General features: G+C 33.9%; 2 protein-coding genes across 4 annotated transcripts; one reads left to right on the top strand and one right to left on the bottom strand.

The window, feature by feature from the left end:
• Positions 1 to 257: 257 nt before the first annotated feature.
• LOC126829777 (transmembrane protein 144) lies at positions 258 to 12,273 on the bottom strand. Of its 3 annotated transcripts, none has more exons than XM_050559899.2 (11): positions 12,109 to 12,273; positions 9,424 to 9,748; positions 8,580 to 8,699; positions 6,916 to 7,015; positions 6,422 to 6,502; positions 6,036 to 6,135; positions 5,013 to 5,096; positions 4,245 to 4,300; positions 3,430 to 3,533; positions 2,685 to 2,962; positions 258 to 1,682 (listed from the first exon to the last, which is right to left on the bottom strand). In XM_050559899.2, exons 2-11 carry the CDS (start codon positions 9,623 to 9,625, stop codon positions 1,599 to 1,601), a joined length of 1,209 nt encoding a protein of 402 aa, XP_050415856.1. In that variant the 5' UTR covers positions 9,626 to 9,748; positions 12,109 to 12,273; the 3' UTR covers positions 258 to 1,598. The 3 variants fall into 3 exon arrangements, with proteins under 3 accessions (XP_050415856.1, XP_050415855.1, XP_050415857.1); XM_050559898.2 differs by having other exon boundaries at positions 12,099 to 12,273; XM_050559900.1 differs by having other exon boundaries at positions 11,998 to 12,115.
• Positions 12,274 to 13,488: 1,215 nt separating this feature from the next.
• On the top strand, positions 13,489 to 23,772 carry LOC126829793 (torsin-1A). Its single transcript, XM_050559922.2, has 5 exons — positions 13,489 to 13,815; positions 18,331 to 18,596; positions 19,221 to 19,396; positions 20,085 to 20,215; positions 21,248 to 23,772. The coding sequence occupies exons 1-5, from the start codon at positions 13,602 to 13,604 to the stop codon at positions 21,514 to 21,516; spliced, it is 1,056 nt and encodes a 351-aa protein (XP_050415879.1). The 5' UTR covers positions 13,489 to 13,601; the 3' UTR covers positions 21,517 to 23,772.
• Positions 23,773 to 24,825: the final 1,053 nt, after the last annotated feature.

A 24,825-nucleotide genomic window follows, 5' to 3' on the forward strand; every position in this document is an offset into this window, starting at 1 on the left:
ATGGAAAAGGAATACATTTAAAATTTCAGTCAAATTAGTGAACTTGAGAATGTTTGATGAATAGTGAAGTCTCGATTATCCATTTTAAATTTAAATTATTAAATGACAATCGTGTTTCAATCCGTTCAAAATCACACCGATCCGATTGTCTGGAAATTTGATTATGGGCTTTTGTCATGTGAATAATTAATAAATCACATAGCATTTCATGCCTAAAGAAAGATCTGCAATGCTAAAAATTTTTTAAAAAAATCATGTTTTGTTTCAAGTCAAAAGAGTAATTTTATTCAGATTAATATCACAGTTTTGCTACAAATAATCAACATATACCAGTCAAAAAGTTAAAATACATAATAGCGTAAATTATTCCTGAAAACATTTTTCTTTCACATCTAACTTGAAAACACTTTAGTCTCTTTATCAAGAATGAGACACTGGTAAAACTACCTGAATTATCCAGGCATTGACCCATAATTACCGTCTATGTGGATGTTATCTTTTTTGAACACAGCAATGAAAAAGTGTCAATATGAATAAAACAAAATATATTATAAAATTTGGAATGTGTTAAAAGAGGAAATGAATATTGGTGAACACGAAAACAATATACACAATATAACAATTCAGAATAAAAATGAGTAATTCCCTTGATATTTATGTCTTTTTTTAAAACATATCCAATACATTTTCAAACTGATCGTTATGGATTTAGGTTTGTGATTGCCGAAATATATCTTTGAACAAATCCACAAACCTGAACTATATATCAAAGTATATAAAAGTACAATAACAAATTGGGAACTAATCAAGTTGTAGGTTAATACACAGGACACAATACTATGGAACACAATTACAGAGCGAAGTTTCCCTAATCTTTATCAAGCAAATGATGACTGAAGTGGTATCAGGTGTTCTAGAAAAAAATAAGTTATTAGGAACAACCTTGAGGCAACACTGAATACCAGTATTCCAAAATTGAGTATTTGAATATGAATTGACAATTCTTAATGATATTGCACAGATATTTAAGGTTGTCCAGGAGATTTTGTTTTGTGTCATGGATCAACTTTTCAGAATGTTTTATCTTTTAATTTAAATTTGATACCAATTGCAATTCTTTAAAACTTGATAATTTTCTATGTAACATTTGACATTCACTTTTTCAGAAGAATGAAAACATTCTAAAATCTAAATAAAAATCATATTACAATTTCGTTTCATTTAATTTTTTGTTTCCGTAAACTGTAATCAAACATCTTTTCTTGTATAGCCATGTTCTACTAAATAAATATTTATCAGATAGTATACATTCTTATATATTTGGAATTTAATAATTTTCCATAGTTTTATTACAAAATACAGGCCTGAAAACCAATACAGGCAATCTGATTAATCAATAAGGTCATGTGATCTAGATACTGGTTTAAGAAAATAGGTTAATATAGCATCGAAAATTAGAAATCAAACGAAACATAATTGACATTTGATTTCAATTAGATTAAACTCTCTTTAGTTGTGGTTTATTATGTACCAGGATATGTTTAGTGATTAATCTGATCATCAGCTCTCACTTGTCAGAACCCCTTTCATCGAACATTTTATCCAGCAGACAATCCAGCTAAAACTGCTCCTGTTACAGATACTGAACCAGCACAAATCAAAATCAGAAAATTTCGTTTTCCCTGAAATATATAAATCAACATAATTACCTGTAATTTGTGAATTTAAATACAGTATTTTTTGATTTCTTAAGTCTATTCTTATTTATTATTATTGACAATCTGGTAATACTCAATTTCTTACGAATTGTAATATTAAAAATACTCAATCACTTCAATTGTCGTTGATAAACATGCATTTTACCAAAAAGATGGGTTTAACGTCCTACTGTTGTACACACTGATTTTGCTCAAGAAGATGGACATAAGCCATACAGTAGGCAATGTGGGAAAATTTGGCTGCACAGCGACACTACGGCCTACCTTTTTTTTTTATCAAATTCCAACAGTCGACTGGATGACAATGTATACACGTGACCTCGGTTTATCTGTCCTGTCGGAACGACTATAAGTTATCCCACTGATCGGGGGAACTCCACCAGAAAATCTTGATGGACTTTCTTGATCAACACAGAAATTGAACATGGAACCTCCAGGTTAGCATGTCAACCTCTTACTCATGATATTGGGTTGGACCTTTAAAACGATACCAATACACAGGAACAACTAATAGAACTGAGTTTTAGTTCATTAGGGGTGGGGATGGAGGGTGGCCGAATGGTTTAATGAATTCTCGTTGGATTCCCTCCTGTCCGACCTTGTAGGTTTTCTTGAGTTTTCCCTGCACTCCCACTGCTAAAGACCCCTAAGTACAAGTGAATTTTTCAAAACAAATGGAACTATATGTTAGTCCTAAAATAACCTAGTTTGTGTCAAGTGGAGGATAAACCTCATTTCTCTCTCACTCTTTTAGTATATTGTCCCTGGATAATTCTCACCATTTTTAACAACTATTTAATTCCACAGAACGACACACCATGATGAACTTTCGCATTAGTTTTAAATTTGACAAAATAGATATAAATACAAATCTCAACTCCAACATCAACTACAACTAATATTAAGGCCTCGAAATTCTTTTATTTTGCCTCACGTATCGTCATAACAGGGTTCAAATGTACCTACCTTAATTTCCTTGAATACCAATACACCCCATACTAGAGTAGCCATCAGAGCTGGACAAGTGGTAATAATTGGAAATGTGACAGCTTCTGATTTTAAGGCTTCGTTGGCTACAAACCAACACATGGTTGCTATTGCCCACATGATGCCAGAAACAATACCAGGTAAAATCACTTCTGGATATACTCGTGGTTTATTCTTCATCAGAGCACAATATATAACAAAATACACTGTACTAGCCAAATATATACCACAAAAAGTATTAAATACATAATCTAAGGCTGAAATAAAGAGAAATATAATTATAAATTCTTAATCAGACAATAAAATTTCATGTCAACATTTATTAAGCATAATATTTCCACATAACCAAGATTAAACCAATGTATAGCAGGAATGAAATGTTGTACTTTTCTGCTCTGGACTAATGAAGATGGGTATACGCCATGCATTGAGCTACATGTATGAGGGAAATTTTGATGGGACAGCAGCACTATGGTCTAATCTTATTTCAAATTCCAATTTTCCATCTCATCCGAATGACTAGGCACTGTTCATTTGGAAATATTAAGGCTCACTTAATATTTAACATACAAAAACAGACCGAATGTGGGCAAATTTACATCGATAGCAAAATCATTCCAATTTATTTGAACATCCTCCATATAAAGGCTTAGTCAAATCATCCCTTTGAAATATCACTAATTGCAAAAATAATATGAAATTGTATATTATACAAAATACTTACAATCCTGACTACTTCCACTACTTTTATCTGTATATTGTACATGAAGAGATGGAGTAAAGATGACACCATATAATAGCCCTGATACTAATGATAATACAATACCCCTAAAATAAAACAAATTGTATATAAAATACTTAAAATCCTGACTGCTTCAACTTTTTTTATCATTATATTGTACATTGAGAGATAGAGTAAAAAGAAGACCATATATAATACACCCGATACTAAGGATAATACAATCTGAATAAAATACGGATCTATATTTCGTTTCATATTTTTATACTTTCGATACATGAAGATCTGACAAGTTGTTTTGGGAGGTAGCGTTAGAAGTCATACAAGCGGCTTTTGATCCTATGACGTCAGACATTTGATTAACCAATCAGCACTACCCACAGGATTACCCACAGTTCAGTGCACCTCAAGCCAAAAGCTCGCCATAACAGACCGTTTCATTGGCTAATCCCTCACATCATCTAGAACACGTCAATGATGACTCTTCCAGATCCTAGTGTAGTAAAGACAAGTAAAACGAAATTTTGAACTATATAAAAGAAACGAAATAGGATCTGTGTTTTAATCAGATTAAGGATAATATAATCCATTCAGTATTTAAGATATAATGATTTGAAAATTCGGCAGACGATATAAACACTATATGGTCAAAACTCAATAGCCAGGGCCACGGCACCTGTAATTCGTTTTATAAAATCTTTAGATGCATAATCTTGAAGGTAAATTAAGGATTCCAATCTCAGATTACCAGATGATTTCTCTGTGAACATTGTGAAACTGGATACTGAATATATACTTACGTTATTTTCTTTGAACCTGGTGACATTTTGTCAATAAATGTTTCATCGTTGTCTAGCTGAAAAAAACCAAAACAGAAAAGTTTAAGTTTCTGTAGTGTAGACCGTCAAAATTTATAAATGGTAATAAAATAAAGATTAACTTTTAATTAGATGGCCTAACAATTGTTTCTTGAAAATCTGAAACAGTCTGCATCTGAGAGTGAACATGATGTTGTTCTCATGTGTATAATGTAGCTAACAGCTTTGGCTTCACATGTGGATTTGGTTTTGCCATGTCTGTCTTTTGGTGTGAATTCTTTATTATTGTTCTTTTTTCAATAAACAATAGTTTTATTCAGTAAATACCTGAATTTGAATTCGAGAACAGACTATGCCTATCTGTAATCTCTCTCTCAAATTAAATGCATTCACATACATACACAATTACATAAATATGGAATATATAGAACATATTGTCCTTCTTCAATAAAGTAATAAATTAATTGTTCTGCTCCAACTGGGTTATTGAAGACGGGCATGTGAGGGAAATTTTGCCTGTGCATTGGCGCTACGGCTTACTCTTATATTAATTTCCAACCAGCAAGGGTTCTTTTATGTGCACACCATGTACATGGGACCTTGTTTTTTGTTCTTTCCGAACAACTATACGTTGTTCATTGCCAGGACCCTTGTCCTGCACCGCTGAAATGGGGGAAAATCCTGATGAGCCAATTAACAGTTTAAACTATGGTAATTCCATTAAAAAATCATTTAAGCTTTTAATGTTACCTTCTTTTTGTTAAAGACTAAAACTTCATTTGATGAAGAGGCATACAGAGAACCAGCATTACGGAATTCATCTTGAACCTGACTCTGTTCAAATAGAAATAACAAATACATTTCCTTTAATAAACAAAAGACATTTTAATATTTACATTTCTTTAAATGAGTTGTCCCAGAAATGTTTTATTGGTAATATACTTAATACTTTCTACTGTTACAGGCCTAATTATCAAACAGCTCAATATTCTCAAAACTATTATTGGAACCAATGCATGTCTGCAGTGCCAGTATCCAGTAGAATTGTATTAGATGTAAACATTGAACTTATGTGGTATTAATGCCTAATTTATGATAATTTATACACAAAAATACCTGAAGAATGCAAAAAAAATCATACTTCAGAGCTTGAGACACTCTGGGACTCTGGATGCTGTATCACACATCATTAGAGGTATACCAGTATTTGCCACGCAAATTATCAGTTTAATTGAGATATACTGTTGAACTGAAGACATGCTAAAAAGTGAGTTGTGGCTCATTTAAGATTGATACATGACAAGTGAAAACTACTATGACTGGTAAAATTTTCATGGCACCGGATTCAGATTCCAGAATGAACTATTTCAAATAAAAAGGTTGTAAAATGACCAAGTATCATCACATAGTGCCGCCACTTTTATTTCATTAATCAAAATCTGTGCCAATAGACTACTTTTATTTTATTGTTTTTGTTGTTTTACCATGTGACAAATCAAAAATAGAACTCCTGTAATTAACTAATCGAATTGAGACTGTGTAAATAATTAATTAATACACCCATACATACAGAGGTGCAGCTTAAATTCTGGACCAAGGACACAAGAATGTCTCTTGTCTTACAAAATTGTGTGAAAAAGTAAAAATAACTGTTTTAATTGCAATATAATCCAAATTAGTATCAGTAATTTTCTTTTGGCCATTTCAGGTTTAAATGGGTTTAGAAGAAATTTCCTAAGTGAGAAAAACAAATTGTTTAAGGTTTGTACTAACTGTATCCAACAAACGTTCAGTTTCGGCATCATTTGATTTAGAGGGAACTGCAGATGAACCACTACTAACTTCACTTTTAACAAGAACATACAATATTGTACTGAAAAAAATAAAAGTAAAAGTAAAATACAATAAACGATGACACTGCTATAAAACGTAAAAGGTTATCTGGCCAAACTCAGCAGAAGCCACAGTTAGGGTACACAAAAAAAATTGTGATTTCATGGGAATATATAATCATTCGTGTAGAGTTTTACATTTCAGGACCTGCTGACAAATCAAAAATTATTTATGAATGACAGGTGAAGATCCCCATAGCACCACTGTCTCTTTAACATATTGTCCTATATTGTTTGCTATGATGTTCTCAATAATATTTTCCTTACCTAAAAGCTGCTAAAGCCACCCCAGCATAATTCATTGTTTCGTTTGCTAACTTTGCTTTTTCAGTACCAAAAAGTCCAAACCTACAAAAATAAAATAAAGAATATTTTCAGTATGTTAATCCTTTCTTTTTTTTTCACTAGTCATAAACAAGTGTGAAATTGAAGACAGCTAGCATATACTCAGTCAAGATTTAGGAATGATGTAGCAAATAAAAATAAAATAAGATGATATAATCTTAAAAAGAAGATGTTAACTTTCCAAATAAAAATAAAATTTCTTTAGTTTAATATTTATATCATATTCAAAAAAAAATTAGACTTGCACAATTATCAATAATCCAAAACAATATTCCATGTAAGTTCTCAATCCTAATTGTTGTATAAACCTAGTCAAGCTGCATTCAGTTGCATTTTATTTTTAATGCGGTCAAAATCTCCATAGAAAGGAGGAAAATAGGTTTGAAAAACAATCAAATAATGGTTGATTTACTTACGTTCCAGTGGCCCATCCTGCTACTAAATTAGACATACCCCATATACACATTCCTAATCCTAGACCAATTGTTTTAATTATTGGAACTACACATACATTACCTAATAAAAATAGAAATAGATTATAACAATGAGAGAGAGAGAGAGAGAGAGAGAGAGAGAGAATCTACTAAAGCCATTTTGGGACTAACATATATCTGTATTTAAAAATTTGGCTTTTGTGATGGGGTTTTATTAATAATAGTAATAAAGTTATTTATATAGCATCTATTCCATGTCGAGTTGTGCTCTAAGCGCTCCTAATGTCAGCCTGGATAAGGTTGTTGAAACATGCGTGTTTTTAACTTTTTACTAAAGTCAAGTAATGTTTTGGCACTTTTGATGGAACTGTTCAAATGTTTGTCATTCAAGCAGTGGGGGGGGGGGGGGGTGGAATTAGAGAACCAGAAGAAATACCCATGATGTTAGGCACCTAAGTCGACTTCAGTGACTTGACCCTATTTCTTGAAAAATGGGAATATTATAAAATATGATTTAAAGTGAATGTTAGATGACTCAACCAAGCCACCTCCCTATATTAAACACTGATAAAACCTACTAACAGAATCATCTGGTAAACAAAGAATTAATCCAACCTGACATGATAAATTAAGCGTATCGGAATAAACATGACCTGCAGAATCAATACAATGACAGATTAAAAGAGAGGCCCTTCTCCAGAATATTTTGAAAATTACATTGGCTTAGAAGAGTTTTAGAGCTGAACATCTAACTATGGGAAGCAGGCCCGTAACTAGGGTGGCTTTGCCCCCCCCCCCCTGAAAAAATTTTCGCCCCCCCCCCCCCCTGTGAAAAAATTTTCGACCATAAAAAAAAAATAGATATACATTGTCGTCAATATTACAGCACCCCTGAGAACACTTCTCGCCCCCCCTTGTTGCTCTGAGCTAGTTACGGCCCTGATAGGAAGATGAACATATATTTTTATTCTAGCTTTTTGACTTGTAAAAATGTTGATAATTCAATATCAATTTCTTCCAAAAGTGGCCTTATCTCATGCACAAGGATCAAGTTTTCTCTCCCTAGATTCAGTGTTTTCTTTTGGGAAATATTCAACCATTTTTGTGGTGGGTGGCTTGTGCCTCTACAATAATCCCCTTGTAGGATATTTGACGATAACGCTTATTTTTATGGGGTACCTTAACTATTTTTACTAATACACACACATCAGCAGCAAAGATGTTCTGCTAGGTCTAAAATCCAAGTCATTACTAATCCAAGAAACAACAGGGTCAGACCCAGTTTTCATTTACACAGTTTTAACAACACAGCACTTGACACTAGATCAAGACATCCTCACTTTGGTGGGCCAGTTCTCAGTGCTAAAAATGTTATGGAAAGGGGTTAGATCTGACTTGTAATGTAATTGGGGTTTATATAGAAAAGGAAATGTAAGAATTATAAGGATGGGAGATGAGAAAGACTACTGGTAGATTCATTGATGAAAATTAATTAATAAAGCTAACTCTTATTGACACCATTTCCTGAAGCTGATAACCAGTCACTTTTGGTGACCGACTTCTGGTGACCTACTTTCAGAACAACATCCCTGACTAACAGTATATTTTCACTAACTGAAATTCTACTACGACTTGAAATAACTTACCCGTAGCCCAAAGTACTCCACCTAATGTTACTATAGGATAAAATTTGGCAGTTCTAATTATTTGAAAAATCAGACCACATATAAATATAGCAGTACACAATACCCACTGGAAAAACATTCCTGTAACATAAATACATATTTTTTATTAACATATCCGGTTAACATTATGTTACATAAGATTGGTGAGAAGATGATGTCAGGTTGGCACCACATACATTTCAAATGAGAATTTATAAACTTGGAATCGACAAACACCTGGTACATATTTAAAATGTATAATCTAGTACATTCTAGCAGTTTGAAACACAGTGTGTGGACTTTTATGTTGTTGATCTACTTGATTTAGGTAATTAAAATTCCAATGTGGCCTGGCCCCTCTTAAGGAAATCAAGCAACCACTGAAACTCAGTATGGATATTACAAGGTTTGGTTTATTTTTACTTTTTTTTATAGTGATCTATAGGAAAAAATACAAATAAATGAACAGAATAGGGTTTAAAGTCCTACTTTTCTACACCTGCCAGTCTAATGAAGACAGACATATACCAGGAGGAAACTCTTTCCTGGAAAGCAACTGAACTGCAACTGTCGGGGGTTCTTTTGTGTGCCAGCCAACATGTACATAAGAAAGCAGTATTTTGTCCCATCCAAACAACGTCCTACCTGCACAACCGACAAGGGGATCCTGCACTATAAATTGTAAGGAACTTTCTTGGCCAACGGAATAGTTACTTGACATATTCAATTGATGATTGTGTAGTCTCTTGCCAAAATTAAGAGTCTCTTTTGCTGAAAACTTATATTTGAAAATAAAATTGTTGATTTTCATTGATACTGTACATACCATCTCCAGTTTCATATTTTTTCACAGGAACAAAATTACTACCATAAAATACAACAGCTACTACTGCACATATAAATCCCATGTACTCGGGATACTCTGTTGTAGAAGGTGCTGCTGTGGTTGAATTAGTTAACATTGTAGTCATTGAAGGAGCAATCGTCGTCGTGTTTAAATTTAACAACATGTTTTCAACATGCTCCATGATTTGTTGCTTATTGTTCACTTTACTAATACTATTAAAAACTTGCTGAGAGTATATCTAATAATTTATAAAACCAGCACGACATTCACCAAATCTACTTAAATATTATCTGCTTGAAGAGACCTGAAAAATATAAGACATATTTTTATATTGGTGAGTCAAAAGAAATAAACAAATTAATATTTTATCTGAGTGCAGATAACATAGAAAACTCAACAATTCATCATTGTATTAAACGGTTGACAAAATAATATCAGTATTCATAATTGTAACTGATCAATCATCAACATTGAACCTGTGTTTTATATGTCCATACAAATTAATATCATCTACTAGTAAGGGTTTATACTAAAGTATGAGCCATGACGTTTTTGCCAGTAAGCCTATCCAATAGCGATATTATGTTACTATTTATTAGACCTAAAGATTCTTAAAATTATTAAAGAAAGAAAAAAATAAGATGAAAATGTTAGGAAAATATCATAATTTTTTCCTTTCAAGGTGTCCCTTGCCGCTGAATCTTTGACTTTCAGTTGGTCTTTGCAGCCAATGAATTTTATTGGAAGAAGATATAGACAAGCACTATCCTACCAACATACAGACCAATTTAGGTTAATGAAGATCGCCAACCATGCAGTGGGCTATGAGGACATATTGCCTGGGGAGCAGCATTTGCCTACACTTTACTGTCAAAGTTCTACTACCAAAAATTCATTTATAAAGATCTTTTTTCACCAGAACCCGGTAGTCCAAGTAACTATCATGTATTAATAATTGATTTTATATTTGGTACTTACTTTCTTAATAATGTATATCCACTTTTATATATTTTTCATCTATAAATCTAATAGTAATAATGTCATATTCTATGATAATATTATAAGTAGGCTACTACTAGTAAGCTGCTAAGCAGAATCTGAGAATTGGTTATATTTTATATTATACTAAACAGCAAAAAAAAACGTCAGTACGATTTCAAAATGACTTACTAAATGGATCAAAGCAATTTTTTGTGAATAGTATGTTGACACATTAGTGATTAATTCATCACAATTCCAAGACATTACGAGAAGGTTTTGAGTCTGTACACAGTCTATACATCAGTATCTGGTGTGTCCACCGCGAGTGTCAATAACAGCAGCGCAGCGTCTGTACATGGAGTGGACCTGTCGATTGATGAACGCTATTGGGACCTGGAACCACACTCTCAGAAAAGCCTGGCGCAATCCATCGGCTGTGTTTGGTCTCGGTACGACGTTATTGAGTTTCCTCTGAATTTCATCCCAAAGATGTTCAATCGGGTTTAAGTCCGGACTAAGGGCTGGTCAGTGCATAACGTTGACACCATTCTGCTGTAGAAAGTCCCAACTCCCAAGTAACCCTGGCGGTGTGGGCACGGGCGTTGTCATGCTGGAAAACGCTGTTTTAATGATGTGCAAAATGTGGTATGACGTGGGGTCTGAGAGCTTGATCGATGTAGCGCACTGCTGTGATGCCGCCTACTCTCCCTGGACCAAGATTTTGAAACACCACAGGACCCACTCTCTGGTTCAGGACGATTCCACCCCAAACCATTATGCTTGGACCTCCCCATGAGTCTCGTTCCATGACACATTGGTCAGAATAACACTGGCCACGTCGACGCCATATTCTGGTCCTGCCATCTACATTTGATACGCAATACCGGCTATCATCTGTGAACAGAACAGTTCTCCATTGCATGTGTCGACAGTTCTTGTGTTGTTGGGCAAACTGTAGATGTTCATATCGATGGCGAGGGGTGAGGATTGGTCCACGGTAAGGTCTACGGCAATGGATGTTCTCTCTGGTGTGACGTTGGCGCACTGTATCGATACTGATGGGTCTTCCATGTGTTCCCAAAAGCGTTGCTTTAGCCTGTAGATGGTCCGAACACTGACCTGGAAGTGATTGGCAACGGCATGAGCAGTGTGGCCAGTGTCGATTTCTTCCAAGCGTCTGGTTCCCTGAGCTGTCGTGAGTCAGTGCATGCTGCTGACGTTGTAGTGTGAATGATTCAACCAGGTATGGGGGTTCATTTTATAGAGCTGGTCCCGGTGAACAGCACGTGCAGCATGAGTTACATGAAAATCATGGAGAAAACATATTACTATCTCAGAAGTCTGGTTGCGCTTTTGAGAACATTTGCTGGGTTCAATTCTGTGTTTGGGAAGGAGCCTTATTATTGCTCAGGTAAAGTTGGAGATGTGGTCACAAATATACAATAAAAACATTTGGCAAGTTTTATGCAATGCGTCTATTTAAAGATGTGGTCACAAATATACAATAAAAACATTTGGCAAGTTCTATGCAATGCGTCGTCTATTCAGAGTAACATAGGCCTACCTACCAACCTGACGTTTCTTTTGCTGCTTAGATAATAGGAACCTGATATATTCCTCAAACTTCCTCTTTTTAATTCTGTTTCTACGATCTAAGGCTAACTTTTACTTACTCTGACTTACGTTTATACATTTCTGTTGAATAGAGTAGAATTCAATCATAGTCATATGACTCTTAATCTTATGGCTTCAAGTTCAACTTCAAGAAAATCAATTTGATGATTCAAAACAAAGTCTGAAGTCGTTGACGTACATAACATAGAAACAATTCAATGGGCATTATTCGGGTTTCAACTAAAATACTTGTATGGATAATTGGTATGAAGAAAATACAATTTTCAACTCTCCAATATCCCACTTTTGACCATTTTATCTACCCATAAGTTTAAATATATGGGTCAAAAACTTGGTGACCGTCCGAACATGGCCATAGTCATATGATCAAATAGTTCAATCGGACAACAACGTTTTTTTGACCTACTTTTAAACCCCGTTGTTCTAAATTGGGTCAACATGGATAGTGGGCTCACAAAAATTAAGGTTAATATTTCGCGTCTTTCAAATAGTTCTTCAAATATAGGGATTTTTTCTCAATCTTGGCGCATATAAAAGACAACCCACATACTATAAACTCGTATCCTAACAAAATCGTATATGAAAGAAAGAAAACCTGCTGCTCGGAAGCTGCGCCAGTCAAAGCACAATCATTGCCTTACCTCCACATCTTGTAAATGGTATTTTTGAATCAAAATACATTCATTAAAAAAAATAATATTATTCTGGATGTTTTACTTACAAGGCGGTGGGCTGGACGTTATCCCTTAATTAATACTGTAGGCCTGATCGCGTCATTGACTTGCAATGCCAATGGAACACGAAGAACAAATGTGCGTTCAAGCAGTTATCAATTAAATTGATTGATAACAGAATTATTTGATTTACATCATAAGATAACACATTTTTAAAACTGAGTTACAGAATGAAGTACATGCATCAAATAGAAATATGTGTCAAGGTAATTGATAACAAAGGTTGATTATAATGTTTCCCCCAAAAATATGGCAATGAAGAATGGTATGACCTGACTAATAGTACAACTGACCTGATAACGTTTTACTTGAAAACGTTGAGAGAATACTCTCTGAAACGTCGCCTAAATAAATCAGTAATTGTTCTTCCATAAGTATGTGTCATAGTTTAGTGATAACAGAACAGTTAATATAGCAGTATGTCGATCGCGTAAACGTATGACAGATCAATTCTCAGAAACACAAAATATTGAATTCCATATAAAATGAGAATGTTGAAAATCACAACTGAAAAGCGTACAGAGTATAAAGTGTGACTTTTAAAAAGATAGGGTTAATATAACAACACGGATCCGGCTGCTGACTTCATTAGTAAATCATGTTTTAAAAAGTGTGAGAGTTCAAAATTATTGGGTGGGGGGTGGACTGGGAACAAATTGGTCGAGGTAAATCCGAATGATAATCTCGAATGTTAATGGGAAATAACTCTCAAATGGAAACATGTGAAAGTGAAAGTGGATGGGTCAACGGAAGCAGGAAGAGAGAATAAAGCTAAAATTCCACAAAATAAAATTTTAATATCTGAACATGAAACGACGCATCATAAACAGAAAGAAACACGTAACCTTATTTTTGCTACTATTGTTTCTAGTGTCACCTGTCAATTGTTTGGGGCCGTTTTCAAACCTTTACAAGGAAGTGGCTGGTGCCGTTACCGGTTTTGTGGCTTCTGTTTATTATTCAGTTAAATCAAAGTTTGGCAGTGAATGTGATAATTATTGGATTACTAAAAACACAACAGGTATATTATTTTTCGCAGTGTCATAAATTTTATTGTTTTGTTACGGTCTAAAATATTAGACTTTTTCTCAATAATCATCTAGCCATTTTCATGCAATGATAAATGCTGACCACAATTATTTTGATTTGATTGTTGACAGCCATGTTTTTGTTTTGAGTACACGGCACGCATTAAAGGAGGCAAGTCGCTAACTCAGTATCATCCACAGTCTTCGATATTGCAAACACGACTTATTGTCTGTTCCAGGTAATACTACGACTCGAAAATTGCTTGTCATTTCTTCAAATTTTAATTAAAATGGCTAAAACTTCGTGAATTACCTCGAATGGTCACCCCATTGCTTTCTTTCTTGTGAGAATAAGTTCAGGTCAAGTTTTATAGCTGTTTTCCTTTGTAAAATTGAAGTTTGTTGACATCTTACTACTGGAAACAGCCATGTTTGGCCTAGTTATCCGGGCGAGCCTAAATGGACAAGAGGTGCTGGGTTTGCTTTAAGTCGTTTCACCCTACTTGGATGTATTGGTGGTTGTTTCGGTCCAGTAGAATATAACTCTTTTCAAAGAGTTATTTACTGAATCCCAGACCACGGTTGTTTGTCCCACTAACTTGAATATTTAATTGCCCTCCGTCCGAAGGTTGTAATTTTTTGATATCGATATAAGCTACATGCAAATTTTAACCCGCTACCGTGCTGACATGTGATGGAATTGTGGAAGGAGGCTTCAAGACATACTCAAACGTAACTCGGTCCACAATGTCCATTGGTTATGGCGGTTTGCATTATTCAGTGGCTTAAAATTTGCCTTGAGAACTGTTGGAAATTTTAAACTTGAGCTATGACTGGCATGGTGATCAACTAATTTTCTATGTAGCGCAGTTCCTAATGAAACCTTCAACAAAAATACTACTACTATTATATAAGATCATTGAGACAGTTATTAAATCAATAACATGACATATGTGACTGTTAACTAAAGATTAAGATAAAGAGCTGATAGTTTAAATATTATAGTTTAAAAATAGATAATGATAAAGGAATATATTGACACTTCAGTCAAATTACAAAATTCTGAGCGAAGCTATAAATGTTGGGAGTTTTGATAAGAAAAGCGCAGTCTCGATTTCCATTGCTACCATTTTTACGATAATAACAATATTCTCGATTATCCATTTCACTCCATTAAAATTCACGACCATCCGATACTTTAGAGGGTTGATTATGTAGGCCTACTGGTCATGAGAATAAATGTCTAATTAATAATTTAAATAACATTTAGGGCCTAAAGGAAGACATGCAATAGGCAAAGGGGGCTCTTACATAATGAATCTTTCAAAGAAATTCACTTACATACGAGCCATTACTGTGTAGATTGTGGATGGTCGCTAACTGGTCAGGTCAAATGTATCTAATTTTGGTGAACAGTTTTTAGCCGTCCTTAATTTGCAATCCGGCTTTGTAGAGCCCTGTACACAGAATTTACGTGTATATTTAGAACGTAGGCAATATTTTTTAAAAAACTTTTCATTGGTTTATAATTCACTGTATTATGTTTCTCAAATAACTACAGTAATATAATTGTTTGACACAAGAAAATTATCCGTCATTTCCTTGTATCTGTAGCCATTCCAAGAGCTATTTGGCTGATATTTTTGTCTAAGTAAACTACATCAAGCTGAACTCATGCGCGTCGGTGATGGGCATGAGTGTATACGCCGCCGATTCCACAAGATGCTATCATTGATGTCTGTCTACAGTCAATCTATAGCATATTAGGGCACCGTCAGCTAAACAACACCTATCACCTCGGTGGATGCAGACGTAAAATACAACTAACAAACTAACTAACATAAACAACAAGAATTCGTTTGAAAGTGGAAGCATTAATTAGACCAGACTGATGTGTTTGAGTCGATGGTTTGGGTCATTTGGGATCCCTGCAACGGGTTGGAAACGGACATATTTGGGTTTGAGAAAAGGCACTTTCAGCAGTAAAAAAGGGCCCTGCCGAAAATTAGGGGGGGGGGCGAGGGGCCAACCCCTTGGATCCGCCTCTGCAGCGCGACTTTTGATCTTATGACATCAGACATTGATTAATCAATCAGTGTTAACGTTTCTAGTGGTTTACCCACAGTTCCGTACAACAAAAGTCCAAGAACTCGCCGTAACGACCGTTTCAATGGCTAATCCCTCACATCATCTAGAACATGTCAATAATAACAACTCTTCGAGATTCTAGAGTAGTAAAGACAATTAAAACGAAATTTTGAACTATAAAAACGAAACAAAATAGAATCTGTGTTTTAATCAGATTACCATTCAATCTGTTGCAATGCAATTCTATGAATATCGATAATGTAATGAACAGTGGGCAATATTAAAATCTGTGGATGTATATATTCGCAAAAATATAATTTTTGCCAGAATGACGTCATTTTCAGTGACCAGTTGGTTACATCTAAGGAATATTCACAGAATGCTGCAATTTTTTTTTTATGAAAATCAAACAACTATTTATTCCTTTATGAGCATAAAAATTGCTTATTTCCTGGACATGTCAAAAATTTGAAATGATCTATGGATTTTCGTTTGCTCTTATATATGACTTATATATGTATATGCCTTTGAAAATAGTTGTGTTTCAGCCTTAAGATCTAAATTGCAGGAAAACGAAATTCGAAAATTGATTTCAGTCTTGTTCTGCTTATTTACAACAGCAGCTAAATTTTAACCTCTAAAAGTGTTCCGAAAAGGTAAAAAAAAAAAAATGCTTGTTTCTCTCAATCAGAGCTATAAAGTCCCAGAAAACAAAATTCAGAATCATTTTACCCGACATATTTATTCAAGTTTAAATAAGGGCTAACCTTTTACACCAATTTACTTATTTCTGAGAGTTCGCATGGTTCTGACATGTGCCGACTTTTCAAAATAGCTTTAATCTTTAAGTCACTCAAAATTATCCAATGAGAATTTTGTGCGAAATAAGCAAGGTGGAAACAGAAAAAAAACCATATCAATCTGAACAAAAACAATATTGTTTCAAACAAGCTTCAAAGTGTGAAAACCTAATAAGTATTATTATCGCGAAACAAACGGAAGAATTCTCCTTCACTAGACATTTCTAACCCCGAATGCACCAAATTTGTGAAGTACCTGTTTACATTTATGCGAAATGCAAGTGTCCCATTTAACGCATGCGTAGTCGAAATGTTTATGTTCTGAGAAAGTGACAATGTCGAAATATATGAAATTTACAAGAGAATACTGGATTTTATCAGACTTCTAGTCATTTATTCTAAGGGAAGAAATCAAAGGGATGACAATTCCAGGTATGTCACAAAGTTATAGCCATTGTAATTAAAAAATGAAGGCATGACAAGCATTTTTCGAGTCGGAGTATCAGCTGGAACAGACTGTAAATTTAAATCAACATTGATGTTGTTATCTTACTGTGAAAGATGGGCTTCTGATATCCAATATTTAAGACAAAATGAACATTGCCATTTGTAATGAAGCATCTCGATGAACGAGGATAAACATATCCTACAGGAGAATACAAGAGGTGTAGACTGGAATAACCAGATGCCTAAGACTGTCATTCAATTTGGACTCCACATATTTTGCTGAACATAACTGATTAGAAATTGCAGTAAATACAGAAATGATTGAATGTAAATCAGTTTATATTATTCATATTACATTTGTGTCCGTTTCTAGTTGCCAAAGAATCAAGATTTAGTGCCTTTAATTAATTCTTTGGCCAAGCACCCAAGCCAGGTAAAGGGAATCCTGGAGCAGTTTCTGCACAAGCGATGGTTAAAATGTATTTACATATCTCTTTGACAAATACCAATTATAATATAATATATATCTTTAGGAAATGGGTGAGCAATTTCTATTCAAAGATATGTTCCTTCAAGAATAATTGGGTCATTTGCTGACCGTCTGAACTTAAATTTATTGGCAAGTCAGTCAGTCAAGTCAATCAGTGCGGCTTAATGTCAGCTTTTGCCTAGAGTGATATCGCAGATAATTGTTTCCAGGGAGACTTGCAAGAGGATCCTCACATACATGTAGGTTGGAGACGGGTAAGCGATTAAAAGACCTAGTCACTTACATTTCCTTAGTTGAAGTCGTGAGTGCCTTGAGTTATGAGTATTGGTATCCAAGGTAGTTCTGGGTAAATTGCCACTGGAGTCACGATATGATACGTATTACAATTCAGGTGCTACAATACCATTTGTATCACGATTCATAACCAGGTCTATATTTTGATGTGGATCAAAATAAGGATCAAAATAAGGATTAAAACAATTTAAGAGTGTTTGTGCACCTATCAATCCAGCACTAGTCCAAGGTAGTATTCATGACCATACTGGCTCCATCCAAAGGCATTGCTACTGAGTACAAGTAGGCTACTTTTATTGGCAAGGGCTAGTATGCTATTTGCAATACCCAGTTAAAATCAAATTATGGAATCAGACTGCTTAATATTATTTTTCTATTATTTGCTTCAGGTTTACAGACTATACTAGATAAAAAATTATATGGACAACATCTTGTGTTACAAGCTGTAGTAAATCATGTTAAAGCCCATGTCCATAATTCAAATCCATCAAAGGCATTAGTTCTATCTTTTCATGGTGGAACAGGGACTGGTAAAAACCATGTGAGTCGAATTATAGCTGAAAATGTATACAAGAAAGGAATGAAGAGCAAACATGTCCATCTTTTATCAGCTACAAAAGAATTTCCTCATAACGAAATGATACATTTTTATAAGGTAAATTAATTCAAACACCTAGATATTCCAATCCTATTTCGTTTCGTTTTTTATAGTTCAAAATTTCGTTTCACTTCTCTTCACAACACTAGGATCTGAAAGAGTTGCTATATAACAGGCGTTCTGGTTGATGTGATGAATTAGCCAATGAAACGGTCTGTTACGGCAAACTTTCTGGCGTGCTCTGCAGGGAACTGTGGGTAAATCCCTAGAAACGTCAACGCTGATTGATTAATCAATGTCTTGATGTCATAGGATCCCCCCCCTCCCCCCGGCCCCCCAGTACAACTGGTCAGATCTTCATGTAGTGTAGGCCATTGAAAGTATAAAAAAAACGAAACGAATAGATCTGTATTTTAATGAGATTGTACATATTCCAACTACAACCATGAATTTATTTTCCAATTTGGGCTTTTTGGCACATTTGTTTTTAAAATACAAATATAGCATTGTAAAGATCACTGATGTACTGTATGACAAACTATCTTAATGCAATCAACACTGTTGAAGTCATCATCAAGAATTTGTCATGGTGTCTTCACTGGGTGTTGTTATTAAATCCTGGCACACTCTGTCTGTACATAGGCAACAATGTAATGTTTATTATCTTAATTCATTTTACAGAATCAATTAAGGAATTGGATTGAGACAAATGTATCATTGTGTAAACACTCTATGTTTATATTTGATGAAATGGATAAAATGCCTGCTGGTTTGTTAGATACTATTAAACCATATATAGATTACTATGAACAACTAGGTGGTGTCAACTACAGACATGCTATCTTTATATTTCTTAGGTAAGATTTCTGGCAATATTAAACTGTTAACAGGAAAAGGTCTTCCCAGAAGTTATCAGATACAAAATTCAAAATTACAAGTGTCTTACCACACTAACACTATTTATGGAATAACAATTACTGGTTTATAAACATGCCACAGTTCGACGATGAAACTCTCGTCTTTATCAAGTAAATGATGCCACTTAAAGAAGTACAAGTGTGTTGAAATGTTCTAGAAAGGGTATACTTACATGCAGTATTGTGCATCACATCCATCACTACTATGAGATTGTTTTGCGTTGATCTGGCGCTTTCAGTACCGGTAATTAATTTGGCAGAGTTTATGTTAGTTCTATTTTTGACATACGTAACTCTAGAATTTTTAACTTAATCACTGTCACTTTAAGCTCAGACTAATCTTATTATCAGTATCCATCCCTAATCCACTGTTGAGTAATGCTACTATAGTCAGATTATGTCTCAAAACAAAATTATTTGAAATGCTTCCTTAAAATCTGTTATATTTGAACTGTACTTAAATCTACAGAGTTTATTACAGTATCAGAAATTTTGTAAAATAAATCAAAGGATCCAATATAATCGGATAAAAAATGTCACTTTCCTTCCTCATAATTGTCCACGAATTCTTTTAAGTCAATATTTATGGATATGAAATGAATAATTTTGATGTGTATCATGTTTTCAGTAATACAGCCGGAACTGATATAATAGAATACAGTTATAAACATTGGTTGAGTGGAGAACCAAGAAGTAATATTAAACTTAAACAAATAGAAGCCATTATAACTAAATCTTCTGTTAATGCAGAATCTCAGAGTAAGTATAGCCTCTTAATATTGTGATATTTTGGATGAATTGTCATCCTTTTTACCTCTTTTCTACAACACTATGGCATGTAGAGGTTTGGTAATGCCCGAGGACAACTCCTTCATTGTATGTCCCCCAAAACTCAAGTATAGGGCCTAGTACTCACAAATGTGAGAAAGGAAGACATTTTAAATATGTAAAAACATATAAAATAAACTTTTTATTCAAATTAGATAGGGCATCATGTATAATAAAGTTAACAGCTAACTTAAAGATACATTATGGGAGATTAGATAAAGAGCTGCCAGTTGTATAATAGTTAAAAACTAGATACTGTTAAGGGAATTTGCTGAAAATTTCAGTCAAATTGATCCACTATGAACTGAGATTTTAGCAATTGAATTTTCGGCCTAGCCTCAATAATAATTACTAAAGTCGGTAGGATAAAAAACATAATCTCGATTATACATTTCATGATTTAATTACGAATGGAAGTCGAACAGCAAATTGATTAATGTCTAATTAATAATTTAGATAACATTTCAGGTCTAAAGAAAGACCTGCAATAGGCAGATTTAGCTCTTGCATAATGCATGTTTAAAATTAAAAAAGAATAATCAATTTTAATGTCACTCTTTGATTGAATGCCCATCCCCACTCTGCATGTCACTACTTCAACATCTCTTGGAGGTGGGCAATCTCTTAAAAGTAAATTTTATGTTAAATTATTTATATTCGTCATGTTGTGAAATGACAGAAGCGAAAAACTGAATTTAAAGGCACAATATTCCAGAATAAAAGGAAAATATAAACTTTCAACCCATGCCCAATAAAAATGAGTTTTATCAAATGGCACATTGGTCTAAATATTATTTAAATTGATCCGACCTAATTTCAGATTGTAGGAGGAACAATGCTCTTCACAACTATTTTAACATTTCGTTCGTTAATGATAATTGTGATTATATTGAACTCTGGTAGTTTTCTGCTGCCAAGTCATCTTGAAATTGAATTTTAACGTTTTACTCTTTTTATTTATAGGTGGATTATGGCACAGTGAGTTAATTTCAAAACATCTTGTAACAGCATTTCTACCATTTCTTCCCTTGGAGAAGACACATGTTCGAGAATGTATTAAAGATACACTGGTTTCAAGAGGCTATTACAACCTTTCTCTACATAAGATACCAGAAGAGATCATTATAGAAGTGCTAGATGAACTTACTTTTTTCCCGGAAGGAGAAGAGATTTTCTCTGTCACTGGTTGTAAGCGTGTAGCCGAAAAAGTAGACTATGTTATGACCAGTTAGTGAACAAATAGTTTCATGATTTGTAAATATGCTTTATGGTTGAAACCTTTTTTTGAATTTGACTTGAGAATGGCATTGGTATGAAGGGTGAAACAATTTCAAATAAAGATGTCTGAACCATAAGACATATTATAAACAAAGTTCTGATTATCATTTAAAATTAGCATGATCCTTGTCTCAATCATAGTTGTTGTGATTCTGACATTAAAATTAATCCTCAGAAATCTACCTGTCTATTAATGGACTGTTTCAGTGAAATGACGTCACCATCATGGTTAGACAAATTTCTCAGTGTCGTCATATTGTCACATGACATAGTGCTATTTCAGTGTATTTGAATAATATATTGATACACCTCACTTCAAATTCAAAGTTTAGTCTGCACTGTATATTTGTCGACATTTTTTGATAACTGTTTTGTTGTTTTTCTTTATAATAAGGCTAAAGATCTATGTATATTTGGTATTGTATGGAACCACGGTGGCTATGTGAGTAAGACATTGGCTCGCTAACCTGGAGGTCCTTTGTTCGATCCCTGCATTGGCCAAGAAAGTGCATCAGGATTTCCCGGTGTTCTTCCCCCCTGTCAGTGGTGCAGAGCAGAGGGCCTGGCAAGGGACAATATATAGTTGTTCAGATGGGACAAAAAAAAAACAAGGTCCAGTGTACACATTTGCGTAAAAGATCCCTTGGAAGTTTGAATTCAATATAAGAGTAGGCCGTACCGTCGCTGTCCAGGCAAAAATTCCCCTCATACCACACTGTATGGCGTATGCCCATCTTCATTAGCCCAGTTGGAGCAGAAAAGTAGGACGTTAAACTTAAACCCCATTTCATTTCTTTTGGTATGGTATAATTGACAACATCTGCAGAAATGCCAACTCTAGTTAAACTTCCTATTATTTAAAAAAAATATACAACCTAATGGTCACACGACAAGCAGAAATGTCATGAGAGTTACCTCCCTTAAGCAAAATTCTGTAACTGTAAAACAATTGAAACTAAAATTAGTAGGATTCAAGCTGGACTCAAAGAGGTAACTTTTGTGTTAGATCTGTGTAGATATTTTGGGGAAGATGAAAAGAAGTCTGAATCATTGTTTAGGTTTGAGGAAATTGTAATTAATTAATAAATAGTTGATTAATTCAATGGATTTTGGTGCATTTTCATATTTCTAGCAATTATATGTCAAATCAATTTGCTTGCTTTATTTGTTTGTATATTTGAATAGTTAATTTCATTAAATGAATATTATTAACTATTTCCTGTAGGGGAATAACAACTTATTACTTGATGAGTCATTTAGATTAGTCTGACAATACCTATTTAAATTCACCTATTTGTGTGAATATTACTGTTTAAATCATTCAATAATGAAATCTCAGATTGCCCTGCTTTATATATTGTTGTATATACATGTATTGTAAAATAAATAAAGGTTGTGTAATTAAGAAATTTATCAATTATATCATTGTAAAGTACTAGAATGTTCTACCATAATGTGTTTCATGACATGTAATATAAATGTTGAAAGTAGCCATACCAGATTTATTTGTGTAAATAAAACTGATTAATTTTGTGTGAAAGACACTTGAATTCCTTTATCCTAGTCCATGAAGCTCTGTGATACTTATTCAATAAAAAACAGCAAGTCTGTTTCAATATCACCGGAAACCATTTTGTCATTGCCTGCAATATTATGTCTAGGTAGAACATTATACAGGTCACAATTATAGGCTTCTCTAGTCCTTATCTAGTAAATGCTTGTCGAAAGGTCGCTCAGTAATAAGCAGTTATCGTATTTCATAGAATTCCAGTTCAATTATGAAATCTCATTGAAACAATTTGGATAGACCATATCTATAGACCACACTTTCAAAGGCACTGTATTGTTGTATTGTATTCATCAAGTCACATATTAGAGGGGGAATCAGGATTAAGTTGTGGCATTCATTTCTAAACAGTTAAATATTTTAAACAGAAACTCGAAAGGGAGGGAGACAAACAAATGGTTAATTTTTTTGTTCAATTATTTGGATGGGAGAATAAAAAAACGAATGATGGTTTTGGCTATTTTGATGTGACATAATAGAAATTTTACAGTTTATCATATCATAATTGTACATGAATAAACTTTATTAATAACTTGATGGCTTTATGTAAAAAAAATTAAAAGAGTTGTAATGTACAGAAATTTATTTCAATTAAAACAAGTGTTGATTAAAATCAAATGTAATAAATAAATAAAATTTAACATCCTACTCCATGTTTCTTACTTAACCTGAAATATTAAATTTGAGTATGTTGTGAAGTATGAAACATTTTACCATATTCATATTAATTTAAACAGATGAAAATGAAAATGAAATGGGGTTTAATGTCCTACTCCAACTTGACTAATAAAGACGGACATACGCCATTCAGTGTGCTATATGGGAAAGTTATAATAATATTATGGCCTTGACTGATAGTTGTTTATTGATTCTTGGTCAAGCAAAATAACACCTGAAATAATAGAAATCTACATAAATTGAACTATGGGTTAATAACACATTTGTCGTCTTCATGGTCAGGAATGGAATATGTCTGTTGACCAAATTTAAGGCTTTTTTATCGACTTGCCAAATCGATTTGAATTTAGTGGAGATGTCATGTGACAGTCTAGTCGATTTCATAGTACTTTGGCGAGTTTGTTAAATGCTCCGATTAGCTGTAAACAATTGTTGTGGTTGGACACAGTTGAAAAAAACATGTGATCACCCGATCAAATCGCACCCTGAAGTGATTTGGCAATTTGATGTAATCGCTTCGGAAATCGGTCTCGATAAATTTGTTGATTAGGGTAACCAATTTGAATTAGATTGACGTTAAAGATGAAAATTTGGATTGAATGCAAATCACTTTGGCTATAATCAGTGCTCGATAAAAACTACCTTTAGTAATAAGTTCTTCCCAGAGTACAGTGTAGGGGGTATGCCTATTCCATATTTGTAAACTGGAACGGTGGTCAATCTATGACTTCAACCAATGAAGGTGTGGGCACTATAAAATAAGAGTGGGGGGATAGTATTTGGCAGAGCTCACACTGCCTGACTGACATAACAGCCATTACTAATTTTGGGAGCGAAGAAGATTTGTGACTAATGCTAGAAGTTTTTTATATAAATAAAAAAAAAACCAGAAAGAAATAAAATCTGAACTGTAGTTATAATTTTCATCAAGGAAGTGAAGCTGAAAAATCAAATAGTACTACAAAGTTTTCTGGACAGTGGTGCTATGCCTACTCTTATATCGAATTCCAACTGCCAA

Source organism: Patella vulgata, chromosome 8, assembly GCF_932274485.2.
Source record: "Patella vulgata chromosome 8, xgPatVulg1.2, whole genome shotgun sequence".
Taxonomy (NCBI): domain Eukaryota; kingdom Metazoa; phylum Mollusca; class Gastropoda; family Patellidae; genus Patella; species Patella vulgata.

What these genes read in the sequence shown, in the direction of transcription:
- LOC126829777 (XM_050559899.2), bottom strand. Translation starts at nt 9,625, where the DNA reads ATGGAGCATGTTGAAAACATGTTGTTAAATTTAAACACGACGACGATT. An exon ending in AAAATATGAAACTGGAGATG is followed by an intron (nt 8,700 to 9,423) that starts GTATGTACAGTA and finishes TTTATGTTACAG; the next exon opens with GAATGTTTTTCCAGTGGGTA. An exon ending in GTGGCTTTAGCAGCTTTTAG is followed by an intron (nt 6,136 to 6,421) that starts GTAAGGAAAATA and finishes TATTTTTTTCAG; the next exon opens with TACAATATTGTATGTTCTTG.
- LOC126829793 (XM_050559922.2), top strand. Translation starts at nt 13,602, where the DNA reads ATGAAACGACGCATCATAAACAGAAAGAAACACGTAACCTTATTTTTG. An exon ending in GATTACTAAAAACACAACAG is followed by an intron (nt 13,816 to 18,330) that starts GTATATTATTTT and finishes TATTTGCTTCAG; the next exon opens with GTTTACAGACTATACTAGAT. An exon ending in GCTATCTTTATATTTCTTAG is followed by an intron (nt 19,397 to 20,084) that starts GTAAGATTTCTG and finishes TCATGTTTTCAG; the next exon opens with TAATACAGCCGGAACTGATA.